General features: G+C 44.8%; 2 protein-coding genes across 3 annotated transcripts in view; both read left to right on the top strand.

Moving 5' to 3' along the window:
* Positions 1-21,299, top strand: part of LOC123993128 (AP-2 complex subunit mu-B-like) — a 39,129-nt gene extending 17,830 nt beyond the window's left edge. Inside the window, exons 8-14 of one of the 2 annotated variants that reach the window (XM_046294952.1) lie at positions 8,478-8,625; positions 13,994-14,008; positions 14,751-14,882; positions 14,994-15,129; positions 15,371-15,468; positions 17,874-17,985; positions 18,376-21,299. In XM_046294952.1, the coding sequence (XP_046150908.1) occupies positions 8,478-8,625; positions 13,994-14,008; positions 14,751-14,882; positions 14,994-15,129; positions 15,371-15,468; positions 17,874-17,985; positions 18,376-18,510 (776 nt within the window). In that variant the 3' untranslated portion in view covers positions 18,511-21,299. The remainder of the gene's footprint in view (positions 1-8,477; positions 8,626-13,993; positions 14,009-14,750; positions 14,883-14,993; positions 15,130-15,370; positions 15,469-17,873; positions 17,986-18,375) is intronic. The other variant, XM_046294953.1, reaches the window with a different exon arrangement.
* LOC123993129 (voltage-dependent anion-selective channel protein 1-like) lies at positions 375-2,822 on the top strand. The gene is given in 3 exon segments (XM_046294954.1): positions 375-820; positions 823-1,047; positions 1,050-2,822. Coding segments are annotated over 3 exon segments (846 nt in total). The 5' UTR covers positions 375-573; the 3' UTR covers positions 1,424-2,822.
* Positions 21,300-24,680: the final 3,381 nt, after the last annotated feature.

A 24,680-nucleotide genomic window follows, 5' to 3' on the forward strand; every position in this document is an offset into this window, starting at 1 on the left:
AAGTTGAATTTTTACCCCGTTTTCTCCCCATTTTCGTGGTATCCAATTGTTTTAGTAGCTACTATCTTGTCTCATCGCTACAACTCCTGTACGGGCTCGGGAGAGACGAAGGTTGAAAGTCATGCGTCCTCCGATACACAACCCAACCAAGCTGCACTGCTTCTTAACACAGGACCATATGACCAGCATGGTCGAATAATAATAAGGCAGAACAGTTGAAACTGGAGCAGCAGCACGGCCAGGTGGACTGGGGACAGCAAGGAGTCATCATGTCAGGTAGTCCTGGGACATGGTCCTAGGGCTCAGGTCCTCCGAGAGAGAGAAAGAAAGAGAGAAGGAGAGAATTGGAGAACGCACACTTAGATTCACACAGGACACCGAATAGGACAGGAGAAGTACTCCAGATATAACAACCTGACCCTAGCCCCCCGACACAAACTACTGCAGCATAAATACTGGAGGCTGGCCTGCGTGACTTCTAGAGTGTGACGCTGTAGCACCTCCTCTTACCCCTCCCTTTGTCCAGTTGACAGGATCCTTCTCAGGCAGGATTGGAAACCACTGACAGAGATAATGGCCGTTCCTCCAACCTATGTTGACCGTGGCAAGTCCGCCAAGGATGTCTTCACCAAGGGATACGGTTTTGGTCTCATCAAGCTGGACTTGAAAACCAAGTCAGAGAATGGACTGGAGTTCACCAGCACAGGCTCTGCCAACACGGAGACCAGCAAAGTGGCTGGCACCCTGGAGACAAAGTACCAGTGGGTGGAGCGTGGGCTGACCTTCACTGAGAAGTGGAACACTGACAACACTCTGGGCACTGGATCACTCTGGAGGACCAGTTGGCCAAAGGGCTTAAATTGACGTTCGATTCCTCCTTCTCGCCAAACACTGGCAAGAAGAGTGGTAAGATCAAGACCGGCTATAAGAGGGAGCACCTCAACCTGGGCTGTGATGTGGACTATGACATCAACGGGACGGCAGTGCACGGCGTGGCGGTGGTGGGCTACGAGGGCTGGCTGGCAGGCTACCAGGTGACCTTCGAGGCGGGAAGAACAGGGTCACCCAGAGCAACTTTGCCGTGGGCTACAAGACAGATGAGTTCCAGCTCCACACGAATGTAAATGACGGCACAGAGTTTGGTGGGTCCATCTACCAGAAGGTGAATGACCAGCTGGAGACAGCAGTTAACCTGGCCTGGACCGCTGGTAACAGCAACACTCGTTTTGGCATCGCAGCCAAGTACCAGATTGATGCCGACGCAGCCTTCTCGGCCAAAGTGAACAATTCTAGTCTTGTTGGCCTGGGATACACTCAGACTCTGAAGCCTGGAATTAAGCTGACCCTCTCTGCTCTCCTGGATGGGAAAAACATTAACGCTGGTGGGCACAAGCTCGGTCTTGGCCTCGAGTTTGAGGCATAAGGCATGGAATGCAACAACAAATATTTTATTGAAATAGCTATCCTCACAACCTTGTTTCCCTTACAGTAGATGTGCTATGGTTGAGGTGAGGCGGCATACAAGGTCAAATCACGCTACAGTTGATATGCTACTTTTACCGGACCACTTCAGATAAATTATTTTGGAATACAGGGCCCAGTTTAGAATAAAACTATAACAAGTTTAAAGTAGTCTGCAAAATGTTAAAATGGGAAAGCTCTGTTGTGCATTTGTATTTCACTACAAACATGTAAACACTTTAATTGTATTATCTTTGTTTCAATAAGGATAAGGGAAATAAGATAATGTTGGTCAAAAAAGGGCTTTGCAGGAGTTAGTAAACAGTTTACTATCTGTCCACAAGGTGGGGCTGTTGCACGACATTCCTTGGCGAAGGTGATCTATTCCTCTGTACTGGAGTTCTCTCATTGTAAACTGACAAAAAAGGGAAGTGTCTAAGATATATTATTATGAGTTTGTGGTTTTTCACTTAAACAGCAGTAGCTCTGAGGCACTAAAACCCTGTTGTGTACATCCAGGATTCATTCCAAATGGCACTGTTCCCTATATAGGGAACTACATTTTAGGGAATAGGATGCTATTTGGGACAGATTCAGTTTTTTTTGTCTCACTTGTCTTTCTGTGCAGTTGGTGTGAATTGTCTTTTGTTACATTGGTCAAATAGAGCAAAAATACTATAATTCAATACTTAACCCACCTGTGATGTTTAAGACAAACCTCTGTCAATTGTTCCTAAAAAGAACAGGGAAGGTAACATGTCCTGCACACTATTCAACATCCCTCTTAATACAAATGCTTTTGTGAAAAGAGATGAATGGTAGTCTTCCGATGATTGTGTTGGAACAGACCGACTGCACCTGACAGTGTTAAATAAATACCAAACATCCTGGGAAAAAAAAGAAAAAAAATACTGGAGGTTGAGACTGGAGCATCATACTAGGCATCATTAAAAAGCAGTTGGCATATTCTACGCTCAGACTCAGCTCTAGGTAATACATTTCAGCAGCCTCCTGCGGCTGCCTACCGTAGAGCTAAAAACATTAAAGGCAGTGTTGTCCGATCCGACATCAGTCAAGGCGCAAACAAGACCATTCCCCCCTGGCAACTACAAGTGTGCCAGTACACAAAACATATGAAAAGTTTCTCACACCCCATATCGGGTCGAAACATAAAAATCAAAAGTACCATCAATTGTAATTCTCACGATGGGATCTATGGGATTCGCTGCCTGTGCAGTTTATTTTACGTAGGAGAAACTTCAAGGGAGTTATACACACCGGCTCTGACGCTCATCGAATATGGCAGGGCTTGCAAACCATTACAGACCAGAAAGGGAAGCACAGCCCAGAGCTGCCCAGTGACACGAGCTAAACTACTTCTATTCTCGCTTCGAGGCAAATAACACTTAAACATGTATGAGAGCACCAGCTGTTCCGGACGACTGTGTGATCACGCTCTCCGCAGCCAATGTGAGTATGACCATTAGACAGTCAACATTCACAAGGCCGCAGTGCCGACCAACTGGCAAGTGTCTTCACTGACATTTTCAACCTCTCCCTGTCAGTCTGTAATACCAACATGTTAAGCAGACTGCTATAGTGCCTGTGCCAAAGAACACTAAGGTAACCTGCCTAAATCTCCTCTCTGCACAGACCATACAAACGCTCCACACCGCGTGGCCGCTGCCACCCTAATCTGGTGGTCCCAGCGCGCACGACCCACGTGGAGTTCCAGGTCTCCGGTAGCCTCTGGAACTGCCGATCTGCGGCCAACAAGGCAGAGTTCATCTCAGCCTATGCCTCCCTCCAGTCCCTCGACTTCTTGGCACTGACAGAAACATGGATCACCACAGATAACACTGCTACTCCTACTGCTCTCTCTTCGTCCGCCCACGTGTTCTCGCACACCCCGAGAGCTTCTGGTCAGCGGGGTGGTGGCATCGGGATCCTTATCTCTCCCAAGTGGTCATTCTCTCTTTCTCCCCTTACCCATCTGTCTATCGCCTCCTTTGAATTTCATGCTGTCACAGTTACCAGCCCTTTCAAGCTTAACATCCTTATCATTTATCGCCCTCCAGGTCCCCTCGGAGAGTTCATCAATGAGCTTGATGCATTGATAAGCTCCTTTCCTGAGGACGGCTCACCTCTCACAGTTCTGGGCGACTTTAACCTCCCCACATCTACCTTTGACTCATTCCTCTCTGCCTCCTTCTTTCCACTCCTCTCCTCTTTTGACCTCACCCTCTCACCTTCCCCCCCTACTCACAAGGCAGGCAATACGCTCGACCTCATCTTTACTAGATGCTGTTCTTCCACTAACCTCATTGCAACTCCCCTCCAAGTCTCCGACCACTACCTTGTATCCTTTTCCCTCTCGCTCTCATCCAACACTTCCCACACTGCCCTACTCGGATGGTATCGCGCCGTCCCAACCTTCGCTCTCTCTCCCCCGCTACTCTCTCCTCTTCCATCCTATCATCTCTTCCCTCTGCTCAAACCTTCTCCAACCTATCTCCTGATTCTGCCTCCTCAACGCTCCTCTCCTCCCTTTCTGCATCCTTTGACTCTCTATGTCCCCTATCTTCCAGGCCGGCTCGGTCCTCCCCTCCCGCTCCGTGGCTTGACGACTCATTGCGAGCTCACAGAACAGGGCTCCGGGCAGCCGAGCGGAAATGGAGGAAAACTCGCCTCCCTGCGGACCTGGCATCCTTTCGCTCCCTCCTCTCTACATTTTCCTCCTCTGTCTCTGCTGCTAAAACCACTTTCTACCACTCTAAATTTCAAGCATCTGCCTCTAACCCTAGGAAGCTCTTTGCCACCTTCTCCTCTCTCCTGAATCCTCCTCCCCCTACCCCCCCCTCCTCCCTCTCTGCAGATGACTTGTCAACCATTTTGAAAAGAAGGTCGACGACATCCGATCCTCGTTTGCTAAGTCAAACGACACTGCTGGTTCTGCTCACACTGCCCTACCCTGTGCTCTGACCTCTTTCTCCCTCTCTCTCCAGATGAAATCTCGCGTCTTGTGACGGCCGGCCGCCCAACAACCTGCCCGCTCGACCCTATCCCCTCCTCTCTTCTCCAGACCATTTCCGGAGACCTTCTCCCTTACCTCACCTCGCTCATCAACTTATCCCTGACCGCTGGCTACGTCCCTTCCGTCTTCAAGAGAGCGAGAGTTGCACCCCTTCTGAAAAAACCTACACTCGATCCCTCCGATGTTAACAACTACAGACCAGTATCCCTTCTTTCTTTTCTCTCCAAAACTCTTGAACGTGCCGTCCTTGGTCAGCTCTCCCGCTATCTCTCTCAGAATGACCTTCTTGATCCAAATCAGTCAGGTTTCAAGACTAGTCATTCAACTGAGACTGCTCTTCTCTGTATCACGGAGGCGCTCCGCACCGCTAAAGCTAACTCTCTCTCCTCTGCTCTCATCCTTCTAGACCTATCGGCTGCCTTCGATACTGTGAACCATCAGATCCTCCTCTCCACCCTCTCCGAGTTGGGCATCTCTGGCGCGGCCCACGCTTGATTGCGTCCTACCTGACAGGTCGCTCCTACCAGGTGGCGTGGCGAGAATCTGTCTCCTCACCACGCGCTCTCACCACTGGTGTCCCCAGGGCTCTGTTCTAGGCCCTCTCCTATTCTCGCTATACACCAAGTCACTTGGCTCTGTCATAACCTCACATGGTCTCTCCTATCATTGCTATGCAGACGACACACAATTAATCTTCTCCTTTCCCCCTTCTGATGACCAGGTGGCATCGCATCTCTGCATGTCTAGCAGACATATCAGTGTGGATGACGGATCACCATCTCAAGCTGAACTTCGGCAAGACGGAGCTGCTCTTCCTCCCGGGGAAGGACTGCCCGTTCCATGATCTCGCCATCACGGTTGACAACTCCATTGTGTCCTCCTCCCAGAGTGCTAAGAACCTTGGCGTGATCCTGGACAACACCCTGTCGTTCTCAACTAACATCAAGGCGGTGGCCCGTTCCTGTAGGTTCATGCTCTACAACATCCGCAGAGTACGACCTTGCCTCACACAGGAAGCGGCGCAGGTCCTAATCCAGGCACTTGTCATCTCCCGTCTGGATTACTGCAACTCGCTGTTGGCTGGGCTCCCTGCCTGTGCCATTAAACCCCTACAACTCATCCAGAACGCCGCAGCCCGTCTAGTGTTCAACCTTCCCAAGTTCTCTCACGTCACCCCGCTCCTCCGCTCTCTCCACTGGCTTCCAGTTGAAGCTCGCATCCGCTACAAGACCATGGTGCTTGCCTACGGAGCTGTGAGGGGAACGGCACCTCAGTACCTCCAGGCTCTGATCAGGCCCTACACCCAAATAAGGGCACTGCGTTCATCCACCTCTGGCCTGCTCGTCTCCCTACCACTGAGGAAGTACAGTTCCCGCTCAGCCCAGTCAAAACTGTTCGCTGCTCTGGCTCCCCAATGGTGGAACAAACTTCCTCACGACGCCAGGACAGCGGAGTCAATCACCACCTTCCGGAGACACCTGAAACCCCACCTCTTTAAGGAATACTTAGGATAGGATAAAGTAATCCTTCTCACCCCCCTCCCCCCTTAAAATATTTAGATGCACTATTGTAAAGTGGCTGTTCCACTGGATGTCATAAGGTGAATGCACCAATTTGTAAGTCGCTCTGGATAAGAGCGTCTGCTAAATGACTTAAATGTAAATGTAAATGTCTAAATGACTGCCGACCCGTAGCACTTACGTCTGTAGCCATGAAGTGCTTTGAAAGGCTGGTCATGGCTCACATAAACACTATCATCCCAGAAACCCTAGACCCACTCCAATTTGCCTACCGCCCCAAGAGATCCACAGATGAGCCGTCTCTATTGCACTCCACACTGCCCTTTCCCACCTGGACAAAAGTAACCTATGTGAGAATGCTATTCATTGACTACAGCTCAGTGTTCAACACGATAGTGCCCTCAAAGCTCATCAATAAGCTAAGGACCCTGGGACTAAACACCTCCCTCTGCAACTGGATCCTGGACTTCCTGACAGGCCGCCCCCAGGTGGTAAGGGTATGTAACAACACATCCGCCACGCTGATCCTCAACACAGGGGCCCCCCCAAGGGTGCATGCTCAGCCCCCTGCTGTACTCCCTGTTCACTCATAACTGCACGGCCAGGCACGACTCCAACACCATCATTAAATCTGATGATGACACAACAGTGATCACCGACAACAACAAGACAGCCTATAGGGAGGAGATCCAGAGAATTGGCTGGGTGGTGCCAGAATAACAACCTCTCCCTCAACGTGATCAAGACAGGAGATGATTGTGGACTACAGGAAAAAGAGGACCAAGCACACCCCCATTCTCATCGACGGGGCTGCAGTGGAACAGGTTGAGAGCTTCAAGTTCCTTGGTGTCCACATCACCAACAAACTATCATGGTCCAAGCACACCAAGACAGTCATGTAGCGGGCACAACAAAACCTATTCCACCTCAGGAGACTGAAAATATTTGGCATGGGTCCTCAGATCCTCATAAGGTTCTACAGCTGCACCATCGAGGCACTACAGAGGATAGTGCGAACGGCCCAGTACATCACTGGGGCCAAGCTTCCTGCCATCCAGGACCTCTGTACCAGACGGTGTCAGAGGAAGGCCCTAAACATTGTCAAAGACTCCAGCCACCCTAGTCATAGACTGTTCTCTCTGCTACCGCACGTCAAGCAGAGAGAACAAGTCTAGGTCCAAGAGGCTTCTAAGCCATAAGACTCCTGAACATCTAATCAAATGGCTACCCAGACTATTTGCATTGCCCCCCCCCTCCCCTCTCCACACATTTGCCACTCTCTATTGTCATCTTTATCTACCTACATGTACATACTACACTAACCGGTGCCCCCGCACATTGACTCTGTACCGGCACCCCCCTGTATATATTATTTTTTACTGCTCCTCTTTAATTACTTGTTACTTTTATCTCTTGTATTTGGCGCATGTGACTGAATAACATTTGATTTGATACTAGAATGTGTGAGCACCGAAGTGCCATTTGACGTGCTGACCCCAACAGCCCAGTGGCCTTCCATTTCAAAGAGAGGGGACAGTACAAACAAACGGGGTTGCGATGTTGACAGAAGGTCCAGATATATATATATATATATATATATATATATATATATATATATATATATATATATATATATATACTGGATCCATTCCTTAGATACTTTATTCCCCAGAGTTCTTAATCTAGAGAACGACTATAGCTTTTGAAGGGCCCCATCCTTTTGTTGGTCCAGTGACACCCACAACAATCCAGCGTAGCATCTTTTTTTAAGTTTACAAAGAATAAAAATGGTTCTGCAATGTTACAATCCAATAACAAGGTGTGGAAACCTTTTTAAAATTTTTATTACAACTTTTGATCTTGTTAATTATTTTGTTTGTAAATTACATTTTAACACCCTTTTCCCCCCAATTTCGTGATTACGATCTTGTCTCATCGCTGCAACTCCCCAACGGTCTCGGGAGAGGCAACGGTCGAGTCATTTCGTCCTCCGAAAACATTACCTGCCAGGCCGCCCTTAACACCCGCTCACTTAACACGGAAGCCAGCTGCACCAATGTGTCAGAGGGAAACACCGTTCAACTGATGACCGAACCCCAGACTGTAGTGGCTGCCCAACCCTGCGATGCCGTGCCTTAGACCCGGGAGGCCAATTGCAACTTATTTTCAAAGAAATGGGGAATTATTTCAGAAAGTGTAAGGGTGACAATATATTTGGCCGCAACTGTATGTATGACAATGTATGCATATTTAGCAGTGTGGTGTAGTGCCGATGTGGCCACTGGCCACCAACTGGCTGTTAATGTTTGAGAAATCTTCTCTTCTACTATAAATTATTCTATAACTCTACATAAGTGTATCACTACCTCATAAAACACTCCTTGACAGCTCTCCTGAACCAGTTACCTGCCTTCCATGCTGCTCCGTGGTAACCTCGCCCTCTCTCCCTCTTCTCCAATCAGGCCAGGTGCTGAGCGCCCACGTCTCGGGCCGCGTGGTGATGAAGAGCTACCTGAGCGGCATGCCGGAGTGCAAATTTGGAATGAACGACAAGATCGTCATCGACAAACAGGGCAAAGGGGGAGCCACCGAGGAGGCGGCGGGCAAGAGGTGAGGGGGCAACGGGTGTGTCTGACTGGGCGTTTAGGATCGTATCACCTCCCTGGATGGGAGAGAAGATGCTGCTGGAAGTGGTGTTGGATGGCCAGTAGGAGACACTCTTTCCTCTGGTCTAAAAATATACACTGCTCAAAAAAATAAAGGGAACACTAAAATAACACATCCTAGATCTGAATGAATGAAATATTCTTATTAAATACTTTTTTCTTGACATAGTTGAATGTGTTGACAACAAAATCACACACAAATTATCAATCGAAATCAAATTTATCTACCCCGTGGAGGTCTGGATTTGGAGTCACACTCAAAATTGAAGTGGAAAACCACACTACAGGCTAATTCAACTTTGTTTTAATGTCCTGAAAACAAGTCAAAATGAGGCTCCGTAGTGTGTGTGGCCTCCACATGCCTGTATGACCTCCCTACAACGCCTGGGCATGCTCCTGATGAGGTGGCGGATGGTCTCCTGAGGGATCTCCTCCCAGACCTGGACTAGAGCATCCGCCAACTCTTGGACAGTTTGTGATGCAACGTGGCGTTGGTGGATGGAGCGAGACATGATGTCCCAGATGTGCTCAATTGGATTCAGGTCTGGGGAACGGGAGGGCCAGTCCATAGCATCAATGCCTTCCTCTTGCAGGAACTGCTGACACACTCCAGCCACATGAGGTCTAGCATTGTCTTGCATTAGGAGGAACCCAGGGCCAACCGCACCAGCATATGGTCTCACAAGGGGTCTGAGGATCTCATCTCTGTACCTAATGGCAGTCTGACTACCTCTGGCGAGCACATGGAGGGCTGTGTGGCCCCCCCCAAAGAAATGCCACCCCACACCATGACTGACCCACCGCCAAACCGGTCATGCTGGAGGATGTTGCAAGCAGCAGAACGTTCTCCACTGCGTCTCCAGACTCTGTCACGTCTGTCACATGTGCTCAGTGTGAACCTGCTTTCATCTGTGAAGAGCACAGGGCGCCAGTGGCGAATTTGCCAATCTTGGTGTTCTCTGCCAAATGCCAAGCGTCCTGCACGGTGTTGGGCTGTATAAGCACAACCCCCACCTGTGGATGTCGGGCCCTCATACCACCCTCATGGAGTCTGTTTCTGACCGTTTGAGCAGACACATGCACATTTGTGGCCTGCTGGAGGTCATTTTGCAGGGCTCTGGCAGTGCTCCTCCTTGCACAAAGGCAGAGGTAGCGGTCCTGCTGCTGGGTTGTTGCCCTACAGCCTTCTCCACGTCTCCTGATGTACTGTGTCCTGGTAGGGCCTCCATGCTCTGGACACTACGCTGACAGACACAGCAAACCTTCTTGCCACAGCTTGCATTAATGTGCCATCCTGGATGAGCTGCACTACCTGAGCCACTTGTGTGGGTTGTAGACTCCGTCTCATGCTACCACTAGAGTGAAAGCACCGCCAGCATTCAAGTGACCAAAACATCAGCCAGGAAACATAGGAACTGAGAAGTGGTCTGTGGTCACCACCTGCAGAACCACTCCTTTATTGGGGGTGTCTTGCTAATTGCCTATAATTTCCACCTGTTCCATTTGCACAACAGCATGTGAAATGTATTGTCAATCAGTGTTGCTACCTAAATGGACAGTTTGATTTCACAGAAGTGTGATTGACTTGGAGTTACATTGTGTTGTTTAAGTGTTCCCTTTTTCTTGAGCAGTGTATGTAGACTTTTACCCAACTGAAGGCCATTAGACTAATATTAGGATATCCCTAGATGTGAAATATCTTCACTCCTAGAAGGGCCTCCACGCTTCTGTCATAACGGTCAATTTTGAATGAGGAAAAAAAGATTTACAGTGGCAGTTTGGTAAACCTAATCCCGTCCGAATCATCCACTGGAAAAACTGACATGCTGTGGTAATAATTAAATAACCGATGTTCTAAAGTAATACTAGTCTCATGCGAATAGGCCTAGACTGTACAGGTAATTCCACTTATAGATGTCACTTTTTAAATTCACTTCAATCAGTGTAGATGAAGGGCAGGAGACAGGTTAAAGAAGGATTTTTAAGCCCTGAGTTTTGTATGTGTACCATTGAGGATACGATTTAAGTCCCTTTGAACGGGGTATGGTAGTAGCTGCCAGGCGAACCAGTTAGTGTGTGTGTGTGTCAAGAACTGAAATGCTGCTGAGTTTTTCATGCTCAACAGTTTTTTGTGTGCATCAAGAATGGTCCACCACCCAATGGACATCCAGCCAACTTGACAACTGTGGGAAGCATTGGAGTCAACACGGGCCAGCATCCCTGTGGAATGCTGTCGACACCTTGTAGAGTCCATGCCCCGACAAATTGAGGCTGTTCTGTGGGCAAAAGGGGGTGCTAGTAATGAGACCCGTAACATAACTCATGCAAATTATAATAGTGACAAAGTGTGAACGAAATAACCACAACTGAAATCTACCGTCAAACTCTAGGTTTATTTGAAAACACACGGTAATGGGGGGAGCAGGAAAAAGGGGCTGAGCTGGACCCAAGGAAAGATACAATAAGTATTCAAAAACACCCCTAAGCTAGACTAGCCTACTTTAACAACAGCTAACTAACTAACCAAAAATACAGTGGGTGGTCCGCCCAGTTCTAACTAGTGTATTTAACAAAGTCTACCTACGGGTATTGTATGCCCATGGGCGACTTGTCTTGGTTTCCCCTCTTCCCACCAGCAAACAAACAAACACCATAACCAAAAACAACACTCACAGGTGATGACAAAGTGCTATGGAGGTGCTCAAACAAAAACGAGGTTAATACACAGAGAGTGAAACGCAGAGACCTACAGACATGGCATTTACAGAGAGATTGAGCTCTAGAGCAAATAACTGACAGGGTTTTTAAACCAAGGGAAAGGAACTGTGATTCGGTAGGAAACAGGAGGAGGTGTCTTCTGATTGATGATTGATTGTTGACTGTTTGGGGAGTGATGATTTTCACCTGTGAGGGGAGAAGGAGAGAAAAGAAAACACACACACACACGATACTTGTATCCGTAACACCAATGGAAAAACAATTTGACATTTTGTTAAGTTGTCACCCTATTGTCTATCACTGCACTGTCAACCATTTAAAAGTACAGAAAGTTCCAATGGGAATACAATGTCAGATTTTGTTTATTTATACGACAAATTGTGTTATCACTGTTTCATCTAATAGCAGAACCAAGTGACCTGCATTGTAGTTGAGATTGCGTTCAAAGTACATGGTGCAAGTGATCAATGCCGTTTGAGATTCTGTGCAGATTATTACAGCAATTGTGAAGATCTGCGATGACCTTTGCATATGCAATCTTTAACATGCACACTTTATACGGTTACATAAGACATTTATAGTCACTGTAACCTGAATGTGGCCATGGATGTGTTACTCATTTTAAGGTTGAATGTTACATTAGTTTGTAATAAAACTATTTACTGTATTACAAAAGTAATATTGAATTGTGTTTGGTTGACAACGCAACCAAATATCAATATTTAAATGAGATGTATCCTCTGCTTGGATATCTGTGCCACTGACTTAATCTGACTTTAATTTGTCTACAGATAAAAAATTGATAGTCTGTTGGTTTCACGACTCAATCTCAACCCCCAAATATTTGAATGTACTTTAAATAAAGTTTGATTTAATTTAGTCCTATTCTTTAAGTTTGATGTTTAGTTGATACGGAGACGTGAATCCAACAACCTGGAATTAAAGCCAGACTAAGTCAGTGGTACAGATGGAACTATCCAAGCAGAAGATAAATCTTTAAATGTTGATATTTGGTTGCACTGACAACCAAACATAATTAGGGCTGTAGCGGTCATTACATTTTGTCAGCTGGTGATTGTCAAGCAAATAACTGCTGGTCTCATGGTAATTGACCGTTAATTAACATAAACACATTTTGAATATCCTGGCTTCCATACATATCCTACCATCCACAGACCTTTGGAAAATCTACATTTTTACAAATATAATAAATCCATGTAATATATCGTACACCTTCATAAATCTGTTATGTGGCCGTAATGCCCCCTAAAACAATCAATACTTTTTGCGGCCAGTGCCCTTGGGCTGAATATAATATTATAATTCCCTTCTCCCGGCTGGGTGCTCGAAGCACCTCCCACTCACATGGCTCTGTCACGTGATCGGGTCTTTCTCACAGGCTACAAGTGAAGACAAACACATCTGGGACGAAGATATAAGAAGAACTGCCCACATTTACTTTTCATCAGCCAACAAGATGAGTAGGCCTAACGAACAGCAAATTATTAATCTATTTCTTCACATAAGCTCAGCAATGCGCACACAGCAGTATATTATAAGCGCAAATGTTACAGCAGTGTATATATATCCCAATGCCCCAGGTCAGTGATTGAGGACATTGCCCTGTGTAGGGTGCTGTCTTTTGCATGGGACGTTAAACGGGTGTTCTGACTCTCTATGGTCGCTAAATATCCCATGGCACTTATCGTAGGGGTGTTAACTCCAGTGGCATGGCTAAATTCCCAATCTGGCTCTCATACCATCATTGCCACCTAATCATCCCCAGTTTCCAATTGGCTCATTAATCCCCCCTCTTCCCTGTAACTATTACCCAGGTCGTTGCTGTAAGTGATGTGTTCTCAGTCAATTATTTTTGCAGATGTCACTGTCCGAGAGTATCAAACAAGATATCAACAAAAACATTGGCCAAAAATATAGATATAGAAGTAGATTAGAATATAGATTAGAATAATCTGTAGAATAGATATAGAAAGGCACTTGATCTGATTCAATTAAGCTGTGCACAGCTCTTGTATTTCCAAGGGGGCAGAGGTGCTTAATGAGGTTTCACAGCTACGGTCCATAGAGCTCTCACGCCAGTAAGCTGTTGAATTCACCAATAGTAAATATCCTAAACTCCAGAGCAAGCTGACTGAAGGCCCCTTTGCTGGTGCCTGCAGCTATACCGTGGATTAAGCTAGCCCGAGTGCCAGTCTGTTTGTGCTGTCATTGCCAACTCTGACCAGAACCTTAAATCATTCTCTAAAGTGTTTTCACGTGCCGTTCGTCTTGTCCAAAACACTGATTGGGAGGTGAACACATTGCTTGTGTTCCACATGGCACCCTAATTCCCTCTGAAGTGCACTACTTTTGACCAGATCACTCCGTTTTCCGCAGCCATCGTAACCAAGTCATCATGCTGCAACTACATCACACGGCTTGTTACTTTGTTCATCATTTTCCATCACCCTCTTTTTTTATGACCTTTTTCTTTCCTGGCATTATGTTTATAGTGCTAAGATGTCAAGCTGTGTTTTTTTTTCCCCCTTGATTCGTGCTGTGATTTTTCTCCCTCTCTCTGTGCTGGACCTCAGTGATTTGGGAGGCAGGTAGCGTACATCATTTACTCTCCATCCTCAGTCTGCCTGTGTGTGTGTGTGTGTGTGTGTGTGTGTGTGTGTGTGTGTCTTGTCTGTCCATCGTTTTGTCTACACAGGGTTGCGTTCAGTACAGAGCAATGTTATGTGTCTGATTTTCTGACTGGTAGATCTGGACATGTAGTGTTCATAATCAATCAATCTAATGTTGCATCCTTCTGAACGCAACATGACATGCAAGTCAGGCTGACCAGGCAATTAGTGTTGTGGTGTCTGGCTGGTATGTTGGAGCTCAGAGTGCATCAGCTCTTCATTGAAATTCATACTCTTCGTAAATTTATGTTAATCGTTAATCTCATTGTCATCTAATGTCTGTATTATGATTAGGATCGGTTTCACCTCCTTCAGTGTGTGTCTATGTGTGGCTCTCTTGTCCCCTCTAAACACCTGTCTCCCTCTCCCCTTTACCCCCCCCCTCTCTCTTTCTCCTTTATCTCCCTCTCTCGCTCTCCTTTATCTCCCTCTTTCCTTTATCTCACTCTCTCCCTCCCTCTTCTTTATCTCCCTCTCTTGCTCTCTCCCTCCCTCTCTTCTTTATCTCCCTCTCTTGCTCCCTCTCCTTTATCTCCCTCTGTCCTTTATCGCCCTCTCTTGCTCCCTCCCTCTCTCCCTCCTTTATCTCCCTCCCTCTCTCTCCTTTATCTCCCTCTCTCGCGCCATCCCTTTCTTCCTCTCCTTTATCTCCCTCTCTTAGTGGCGGTGGTGGCGGTAAGCAATCCATAGCCATTGACGACTGTACATTCCACCAGTGTGTGCGTCTCAGCAAGTTTGACGCTGAGCGCAGCATCAGCTTCATTCCTCCAGACGGAGAATGTGAACTCATGAGGTAATGAGCTTGTGTGATACAGACACACAAACACACGCACACACACACATTCACACACAGGCTATGTCTTTATGTATCTGTTTTGTGTGTGTGTTTGCCTCTTCTCCACAGGTACCGCACCACCAAGGACATCATCCTACCCTTCCGTGTCATCCCCCTTGTCAGGGAGGTGGGCCGCACCAAGCTTGAAGTCAAGGTGGTCATTAAGTCCAACTTCAAGCCCTCGCTTCTGGCTCAGAAGATTGAGGTATGGCTACAGAGGGATATAGGGGTACCAAGTGAGCATAGAGCTTTGGACACAGTACCTGACCAGGTCGTGGTCATCACGGTCAGGTAAAAGTCCTGAAATTACACACTTTTGTAGTAGTGCTCAACATGGCCATTTCGGAAGCACCCTTGGTCTTACCCATAAACTAATGAATGAGTGTTTGTAGATGGGGAATGGATCCACTGAGCTGAATGTCTTTTTCCATGTTCTTACTACCCAGGTGCGCATCCCCACCCCTCTCAACACCAGCGGGGTCCAGGTGATCTGCATGAAGGGCAAGGCCAAGTACAAGGCCAGCGAGAACGCCATCGTCTGGAAGTAAGTTTTCCTCACTGTCGTTCTCAGGTTATCCGTACCAGGGCCCTGTTTATTTGGGCTCGCATTGGAAAACATTACGCAACCGGGGGGAAAAACATGGAAAATATATGGTTCTTATTGGACAAGTCCAGGTAGTCCCTCCCTGTTTCAGTCAATTTTTACTGTTTTGTACCTGATGAACTCTACACGGGTTAGGCGCCAGTCTGAGAAACGCTTCACAGTCGCCTATAAACTACGGACCAAAAAAAGTTGTTAATTGCGCCACTGGTTAATTGGGGACTTTATTCAGTTAAACAAGTCCTATATCGACATAAACTGTAAGGCCGCTCAGCAAGGAAGAAGCCACTGCTCCAAAACTGCCATTAAAAAAAGCCAGACTACGGTTTGCAACTTTTTGGAGAAATGTCCTCTGGTCTGATGAAACAAAAATAAAACTGTTAGGCCATAATGACCATCGTTATGTTTGGAGGAGAAATGGGGAAGCTTGCAAGCCGAAGATCACGATCCCAACCGTGAAGCACGGGGGTGGCAGCATCATGTTGTGGGGGTGCTTTGCTGCGGGAGGGACTGGTGCACTTCACAAAATAGATGGCTTCATGAGGAAAGAAATTTATGTGGATATATTGAAGCAACATCTCAAGACATCAGTCGGGAAGTTTAAAGCTTGGTCACAAATGGGTCTTCCTAATGGACAATGACCCCAAGCATACTTCTAATGTTGTGGCAAAATGGCTTAACCTCTCTGGGATATTCAGGACGGTAGCGTCCCACCCCGCCAACAGCCAGTGAAAGTGCAAGGCGCCAAATTCAAAACAACAAAAATCTCATAATTAAAATTCATCAAGCAAACAATTATTTCACACCATTTTAAAGATAAAATTCTTGTTAATCCAGCCACAGTGTCAGATTTCAAAAAGGCTTTACAGCGAAAGCACCACAAATGATTGTTAGGTCCCCAACAAGTCACAGAAAAACACTGCCATTTTCTAGCCAAAGAGAGGAGTCACAAAAAGCAGAAATATAGATAAAATTGATCACTAACCTTTGATGATCTTCATCAGATGACACTCATAGGACTTCATGTTACACAATACATGTATGTTTTGTTCGATAAAGTGCATATTTATATCCAAAAATCTAATTTTACATTGGCCTGTTATGTTCAGTAGTTCCAAAACATGCAGTGATTTTGCAGAGAGCCACATCAAATTACAGAAATACTCATAATAAACATTGATAAAAGATACAACTATTATACATGGAACTATAGATAAACTTCTCCTTAATGCAACTGCTGTGTCAGAGTTTTTAAAACTTTACAGAAAAATCATACCATGCAATAATCTGAGTACGGCGCTCAGAGACCAAAACAGCCAAAGAGATATCCGCTATGTTGTGGAGTCAACATTAGTCAGAAATAGCATTATAAATATTAACTTACCTTTGATGATCTTAAATCAGAACTCCCAGGAATCCCAGTTCCACAAATGTTTGATTTGTTCGATAAAGTTCATAATTTATGTCCAAATACCTCCTTGGTTTTTTTAAGAGAGAGAATGAGTAGGAATAGGAGGTGCATCTTGTGTTGATAGCAAGCCCTACGACTAAGGGAGGTGTGTGTGTGTGTGTGTGTGTGTGTGTGTGTGTGTGTGTGTGTGTGTGTGTGTGTGTGTGTGTGTGTGTGTGTGTGTGTGTGTGGATTATGAGAGAGCTGTTTGTTCTGGAAAATAAACAGAATTGAGCACTTTGGATGTTAATATCGTCCTAAAACTGAGCACATATTACTTTTATTGCTTTATATGAAATTAACGTGAAAAGAAAACATCTCAAAATGTATTGCAGATTTTCAGAAAAGCTGCAGCAAAAGAAGCATTTTTGGCCACGGGAATCACAATTTTTCTTCACAAAATCCTGGAGGCACTGCATAATATGGACACCAAATAGGGCTATCTTCTGTTAACCACCCCTACCTTGTCACAACACAACTGGCTCAAACGCGTTAAGAAGGAAAGAAATTCCACAAATAACTTTCAACAAGGCACAACAGTTAATTGAAATGCATTCCAGGTGACTACTTCATGAAGCTGGTTGAGAGAATGCCAAAAGTGTGCAAAGCTGTCTTCAAAGCAAAGGGTGGCTACATTGAAGAATCTCAAATATAAAATATGTTTTGATTGGTTTAACACTTTTTTGGTTACTAAATTATTCCATGCGTATTATTTCATTGTTTTGATGTCTTCACTATTATTCTACAATTTAGAAAATAGTACAAAATTAAACAAACCCCTTGAATGAGGGTTTAATATCCGGATATTCGATTAACCGTGCTCATCCCTAGTGTGTGCACGCGCCTGTGTTTGTGCTGTGGAATGGTCTTAACTGTGTGTGGCTATGCGTGTCTGCAGGATCAAGCGTATGGCAGGGATGAAGGAGTCTCAAATCAGTGCTGAGATCGAGCTGTTGCCCACCAACGACAAGAAGAAGTGGGCACGCCCTCCCATCTCCATGAACTTTGAGGTGATTAGGTATTTTATTTCCTTTACACAGTCATCTCTACTGTAGCTGGGCTCCAGATCAGTTTGTGCTGTATTACCAACTTCAATGGTTGAATGACCCAGGTGTGATAATGTTTCTGGCCTGTCAAATGGGCCCCCCAGTGGCACAGCGGTCTCAGGCACTGCATCTTCATGCTAGAGGCGTCACTACAGACACCCTGGTTTGAATCCAGGCTGTATCACAACGAGCTGTGTTTGGTCCCATAGGGTGGGGCACAAATTGGCCCAGTGTTGGCCAGTGTAGGCTGTCATTATAAATACGATTTTGTGCTTAACTGACTTACCTAGTTAAATAAAAAACAATACTGAACTCTCTCCCAGGTGTAATTATGGTTCTGTTATGGTCTCCCAGGTGCCATTTGCTCCGTCCGGACTCAAGGTGCGCTACCTGAAGGTGTTCGAGCCCAAGCTGAACTACAGTGACCACGACGTCATCAAATGGGTGCGCTATATCGGCCGCAGCGGCATTTACGAGACACGCTGCTAACCGCCACCTCACAATCGGGTGGAAAGAGGGATGCAACAGGGAAGAGGCTGGACCAAGGGAGGGAGCGAAAGACTACAACATGGGATCGTTTCTTTCAGTCTTTTTCTCCCCCGGGCTGGCTGACAAACGAAAATAAATCTATATATTGAAAATTATTATATTACTAAACGCATATATGTATAAATAATGCAAACATCCTGTGAAGTACAAAAAAATACCATCTGCATCTAAAGGGTCTTTTCCCCTTTTTAATCTAAACAAAAAATCCATTCCACCCCCATGATATGTCGTTTACTATTCCTGTACAACCCATCTATTCCCCATGGCACTGAATTAGTGGACGACTGTACCCCTTGCCCATAACCACAGATCTAGAATCAGATCACGCACCATACCCTCAATCTTATTATTAATGTAATTAGGAGGGTAAAAAAAAGTGTCTGACCATGTATCATTGGCTTAGGAGTAACTGCTACCCTCACACTCCTTATGCCAGCATCAAGAGAGAGGGTGTGTCGCTCTTCTGTTCTCCTGTAGCAACTAATGTCTCCTGTCCCACCTCTCTCTCCCCAGCCCTGTATCTATATCTAACCGGCGGAGTCACTCTTTAGCCTAGTGTGTAGTTTTCAGCCGTATGTGGTGTAGATGCATCCGTTAAGTGTCATGCCGTTTTCAGTACATTTTATACGTTTTGTTATTTTAACACCCGGCCTCCCCCGAGTATTGTAGTCATGAATCGTCTTGTGTTTTTGTATTTAGTGCTTTGTCGTGCTTCTCTAAAGCTCTCTGGCCACCATTCCATCGCGCTGTCTCACGGTCTTATCCCACACCCTTAGTCCTCCTCTACTATTTCCAATAGCTGGTAGTGTCATTATTATGATTCCTCCTGACGCAGGTATCATTTTGCTGTAGTTCCTGTCGTTTTCTGTCTTAAGTGCTGCAGAAATTCCTTCTGTGTGACCAAAATTGTCAGTTTTAGGAACAAAAAAAAATGTAGCGCTGACAATAGACGGGACACATCAGTCTATGAATATAAATATATATATAAACACATCTCTATATTGTATGAATGGTAAAAATGTGCTATCGAGCAGAGCCAGTTGTTACGGTCTCAATGGGCTGCTGTTAGGGATGGTGTTTGTGTAGGAGACGCGGTTGAGCAGATCTTTGTGTGTGTCTGTTGCTATTCTTCCCCAGGACCACGATCTGCTGAACATGTCTCGGAAGTCTGAAATTCTGGCTGCAAATTCCCAGTTCTGATCCCGACTGGAATTCTGACCCTCCCATACGCTTTACATTAAGCATGGGTGTATTTCTTGACCAGTTAAAGGGATAGTTCAACAAATTACAATGCCATTGGTTTCCTTACCCTGTAAGCAGTCTATGGACAAGGTATGACAACATGCTTCGGTTTAGTTTCCCTGTCACTTATCACATGCTAATGTTTTATCATTTGTGGCACATATCCCGTTCATGTCATGGGACCGATATTAGCATTTGTCGCGCATCATGTTCAAATCCATTTGTGATCCATTTGGACATGATGCATGAAAAACGATAATATTGGTCCCATGACTTCAATGGGAGTTGTGCCACAAATGCTCAAATGTTTGCATGTGGAAACTGTGCCAAGGAAACTAAACCAAAGCATGGCTTGCTGTCATACCTTGTCCAAAGACTGCTTACAGGGTAAGGAAACTCATTTGTAACTTGGGTGAACTATTCCTTTAACCTTCAATAACCCCCTTATATTCCATGTGCACTTGATTTCCCCCACCCATATAAAAAATGTTTTTGTTTACAACTAAATTTTGAAATCAGTTTAATGAAGGGATATGGAACAATGGTGTGTGTTACCAGAGAGAGAGAAATGGACTGCGTCCCAAACAGTACCTTACTTTTAAGGTGCCATTTGGGACAGAGACAGTGACTGAATGTTCAACTCATCTCAGACTACTGGACTTGGACTGCCTGCATTTCAAATCAACATTTTGAAATATTCCACCTTTCGGATAGCGTTCCTCTTCCTCTCATATTCCTTCTAGTTCAGTCATGGCTATTGTGTGTATTAAACAAAGGCTATCAGATTGTATGAGCAGTTGCAACAAACACTCAGTGTGACACTGCATAAAGTTTCCATTCTCTTTTTCTCAGGCACTACGTTCTACCAATTAACACTAAAAGCGCTTCTGCTAACTTCTGAAAAACCCTATCTCTCTGGCTGGCTGTAATTGCACACTATTCCCAAAATCCTATGGGCCCTGGCCAAAAGTAGTGCACTATATAGGCAATAGGTTGCCAATTGAGACCTTAGTCTCCCTCTCTGGTCAATGCCCACTTTGTCATGCCACACCCTGAGAGATGTGGAGGGAGAGTCCTGGGGGCTTGACCCTCTGCTTCAATGTTTCCATGGGATCCATTTAGTAACTATGTGACTGTCAAGGTAATCCCAATAAAAAGGTGTAACGAACGGAATTTTGTCTATCAACTTATTTCTGCAGCAGAAGTTCAGTTTCTGTCTTGCAGTTAGTGCTTTCAGAAAGTATTTGCACACTTTGACCTTTTCCACATTTTGTTGTGTTACAGCCTGAATTTAAAATGGAATAAAATGAGATATTTTGTCACTGGCCTACATACACTTTAACATTACTGGGTATTGTAACTCTTTTATTTATTTATTTTTTTTTTTCAAATGAATTTATCAAAAGCTTAATGTTGAGTCAAGTATTCAAACCCATTTGTTATGGCAAGCATAAATACATTTAGGAATAAAAATGCTCAACAAGTCACAAGTTGCATGGACTCACTCTGTGTGCAATAATAGTGTTTAACGTAATTGTAATGACTACCTCATCTCTGTACCCCACACATACAATTATCTATAAGGTCCCTCAGTCAAGCATTGAATTTCAAACACAGATTCAAGCACGAAGACCAGGGATGTTTTCAGACAATGAATATCCCTTTGAGCATGGTGAAGTTATTTATTAAACTTTTGATGATGTATCAATACACCCAGTCACTACAAAGATACAGGTGTCTTTCCCAACTCAGTTGCTGGAGAGGAAGGAAACCGCCCAGGGATTTAATCATGAGGCCAATAGTGACTGAGTAACACTGATAACTTGGCAAAGCCATTCATTAATGTTTTGTAAAGAATAGAAAGTGATATGTTTATTGGAAATTCCTCAAACATATCACTGAGTACCACTCTCCATATTTTCAAGCATAGTGGTGGCTGCATCATGTTATGGATATGCTTGTAATTTTTTAAAACCTTTATTTAACTAGGCAAGTCAGTTAAGAACAAATTCCTATTTACAATGACAGCCTAGACCGACCACACCCAGATGACATTGGGCCAATTGTGCGCCACCCTATGGGACTCCAGATCACAGCCAGTTGTGATATAGCTCAGGATCAAACCAGGGTCTGTAGTGACACCTTTAGCACTGAGATGCAGTGCCTTAGACTGCTGCGCCACTCTGGAACCGAAATTCATTAAGGTTTTAGGAGTTCTTCCAAATAAAAAAGAAACGGAACGGAATGAAGCTAAACACAGGCAAAATCCTAGAGGAAAACCTGGTTCATTCTGCTTTCCACCAGACACTGGGAGATAAATTCCCCTTTCAGCAGGACAATAACCTAAAACAGAAGACCAAATCTATACTGGAGTCCCTTACCAAGAAGACCATGAATGTTCCTGAGTGTGTCACGCCCTGACCTTAGAGAGCCGTTTTATTTCTCTATTTGGTTAGGTCAGGGTGTGATGTGGGGTGGGAATTCTATGTTCTATTTTCTATGTTTTGTATTTCTTTGTTTTGGCCGGTATGGTTCTCAATCAGGGACAGGTGTCTATTGTTGTCTCTGATTGGGAACCATACTTGGGCAGCCCTTTTTCCCCACCTGTCTTTGTGGGTAGTTAACTTTGTTTGAGGCATTGAGCCTTGTAAGCTTCACGGTTGTGTTTGTTGTTTTGTTGGTGTCATTTTTTAAAAGAAAATATACTGCACCTTGGTCTTCCTCTTTTGACAGAGTGGCTGAGTTACAGTTTTGACTTAAATCAGCTTGATTTGACAAGACCTGAAATGGTTGTATAGCAATGATCAACAACCAATTTGACAGGGTTTGAAGAATTTTGAAAGGAATAATGGGCAAATGTTGCACAACCCAGGTGTGGAAAGCTCTTAGAGACTTACCCAGAAAGACTCAAAGCTAATTTTTTACAAACATTAGAATGTTTCTTCCACTTTGACACTTAGACTGTAAACTCTCATTCCAGACTCACATTAAGCATCTCTAATCCAAAAATTAATCTAGAATAGTCTTCCTATTTCTCAAAAAGCATCCTTCACTCATGCTGCCAAACATACCCTTGTAAAACTGACCATCCTACCGATCCTCGACTTTGGCAATGTAATTTACAAAATAGCCTCCAACACTCTGCTCAACATTTTGGATGCAGTCTATCACAGTGCCATCTGTCTTGTCACCAAAGCCCCATATACTACCTACCACCACTCTCGTTGGCTGGTCCTCACTTCATACTCGACGCCAAACCCACTGGCTCCAGGTCATCTACAAGTCTCTGCTAGGTAAAGCACCAACTTATCTCAGCTCACTGGTCACCATAGCAGCACCCACCCGTAGCACACGCTCCAGCAGGTATATCTCACTGGTCACCCCCAAAGTCAATTCTTCCTTTGGCCGCCTTTCCTTACAGTTCTCTGTTGCCAATGACTGGAACGAACTGCAAAAATCACTGAAGTTGGAAACACTTATCTCCCTCACTAGCTTTAAGCACCAGCAGTCAGAGCAGCTCACAGATCACTGCGCCTGTACATAGTTAATCTGTAAATAGCCCATCCAACTACCTCATCCCCATACTGTAATTATTTATTTATCTTGCTCCTTTGCACCCTAGTATCTCAACTTGCACATTCATCTTCTGCACATCTACCATTCCAGTGTTTAATTGCTATATTGTAATTACTTATTTATTGCCTTACCTCCCTTATCCTACCTCATTTGCACACACTGTATATAGACTTTTTCTACTGTATTATTGACTGTATGTTTGTTTATTCCATGTGTAACTCTGGATTGTTGTTTGTGTCGAACTGCTTTGCTTTATCTTGGCCAGGTCGCAGTTGTAAATGATAACTTGTTCTCAACTAGCCTACCTGGTTAAATAAAGGTGAAATAAAAAATGTGAGTATTGTGTGTAGATTGTTGACAAAAATATTACAAATCCATTTTAATCACACTTTGTAACAACAAAATGTGGAAAAAGTCAGGGTAGCCTAGTGGTTAGAGCGTTGGTTGCAAGTTCAAACCCCGGAGCTGACAAGGTACAAATCTGTCGTTCTGCACCTGAACAGGCAGTTAACCCACTGTTCCTAGGCCATCATTGAAAATAAGAATTTGTTCTTAACTAACTTGCCTGGTTAAATAAAGGTTAAAAAATAATAATAATACCTCCTGAAGGTGCTGTATATTATTAATGTTTACATTAATAACTATATACAGTGCATTCGGAAAGTATTCAGATCCCTTGACTTTATGTTACGTTACAGCCTTATTCTAAAGTGGATGAAATCATTTCCCCCCTCTCGTCAATCTAGACACAATACCCCATAATGACAAAGAATAACTAGTTTTTAGACATTTTTGCAAATATATTGAAATAAAAAAACTGAAATATAACATTTACATAAGTATTCAGACCCTTTACTCAGTACTTTGTTGAAGGACCTTTGGCAGCGATTATAGCCTTGAGGCTTCTTGGGTATGACGCTACAAGCTTGGCACACCTGTATTTGGGGAGTTTCTCCCATTCTCTCCAGATCCTCTCAAGCTCTGTCAGGTTGGATGGGGAGCGTCTCTGCACGGCTATTTTCAGGTCTCTCTAGAGATGGCGCTTGTAACGCCAGGGTAGTGGGTTCGATTCCCGGGACCACCCATACGTAGAATGTATGCACACATGACTGTAAGTCGCTTTGGATAAAAGCGTCTGCTAAATGGCATATATTATATTATTATTAGATGTTTGATCGGGCTCTGGCTGGGACATTCAGCACATTCAAGGACATTCAGAGACTTGTCCCAAAACCACTCCTGTGTTGTCTTGGCTGTGTGCTTAGGGTTGTTGTCCTGTTGGAAGGTAAACC

Source organism: Oncorhynchus gorbuscha, linkage group LG13 (genome assembly GCF_021184085.1).
Source record: "Oncorhynchus gorbuscha isolate QuinsamMale2020 ecotype Even-year linkage group LG13, OgorEven_v1.0, whole genome shotgun sequence".
In the NCBI taxonomy this organism is placed as follows: domain Eukaryota; kingdom Metazoa; phylum Chordata; class Actinopteri; order Salmoniformes; family Salmonidae; genus Oncorhynchus; species Oncorhynchus gorbuscha.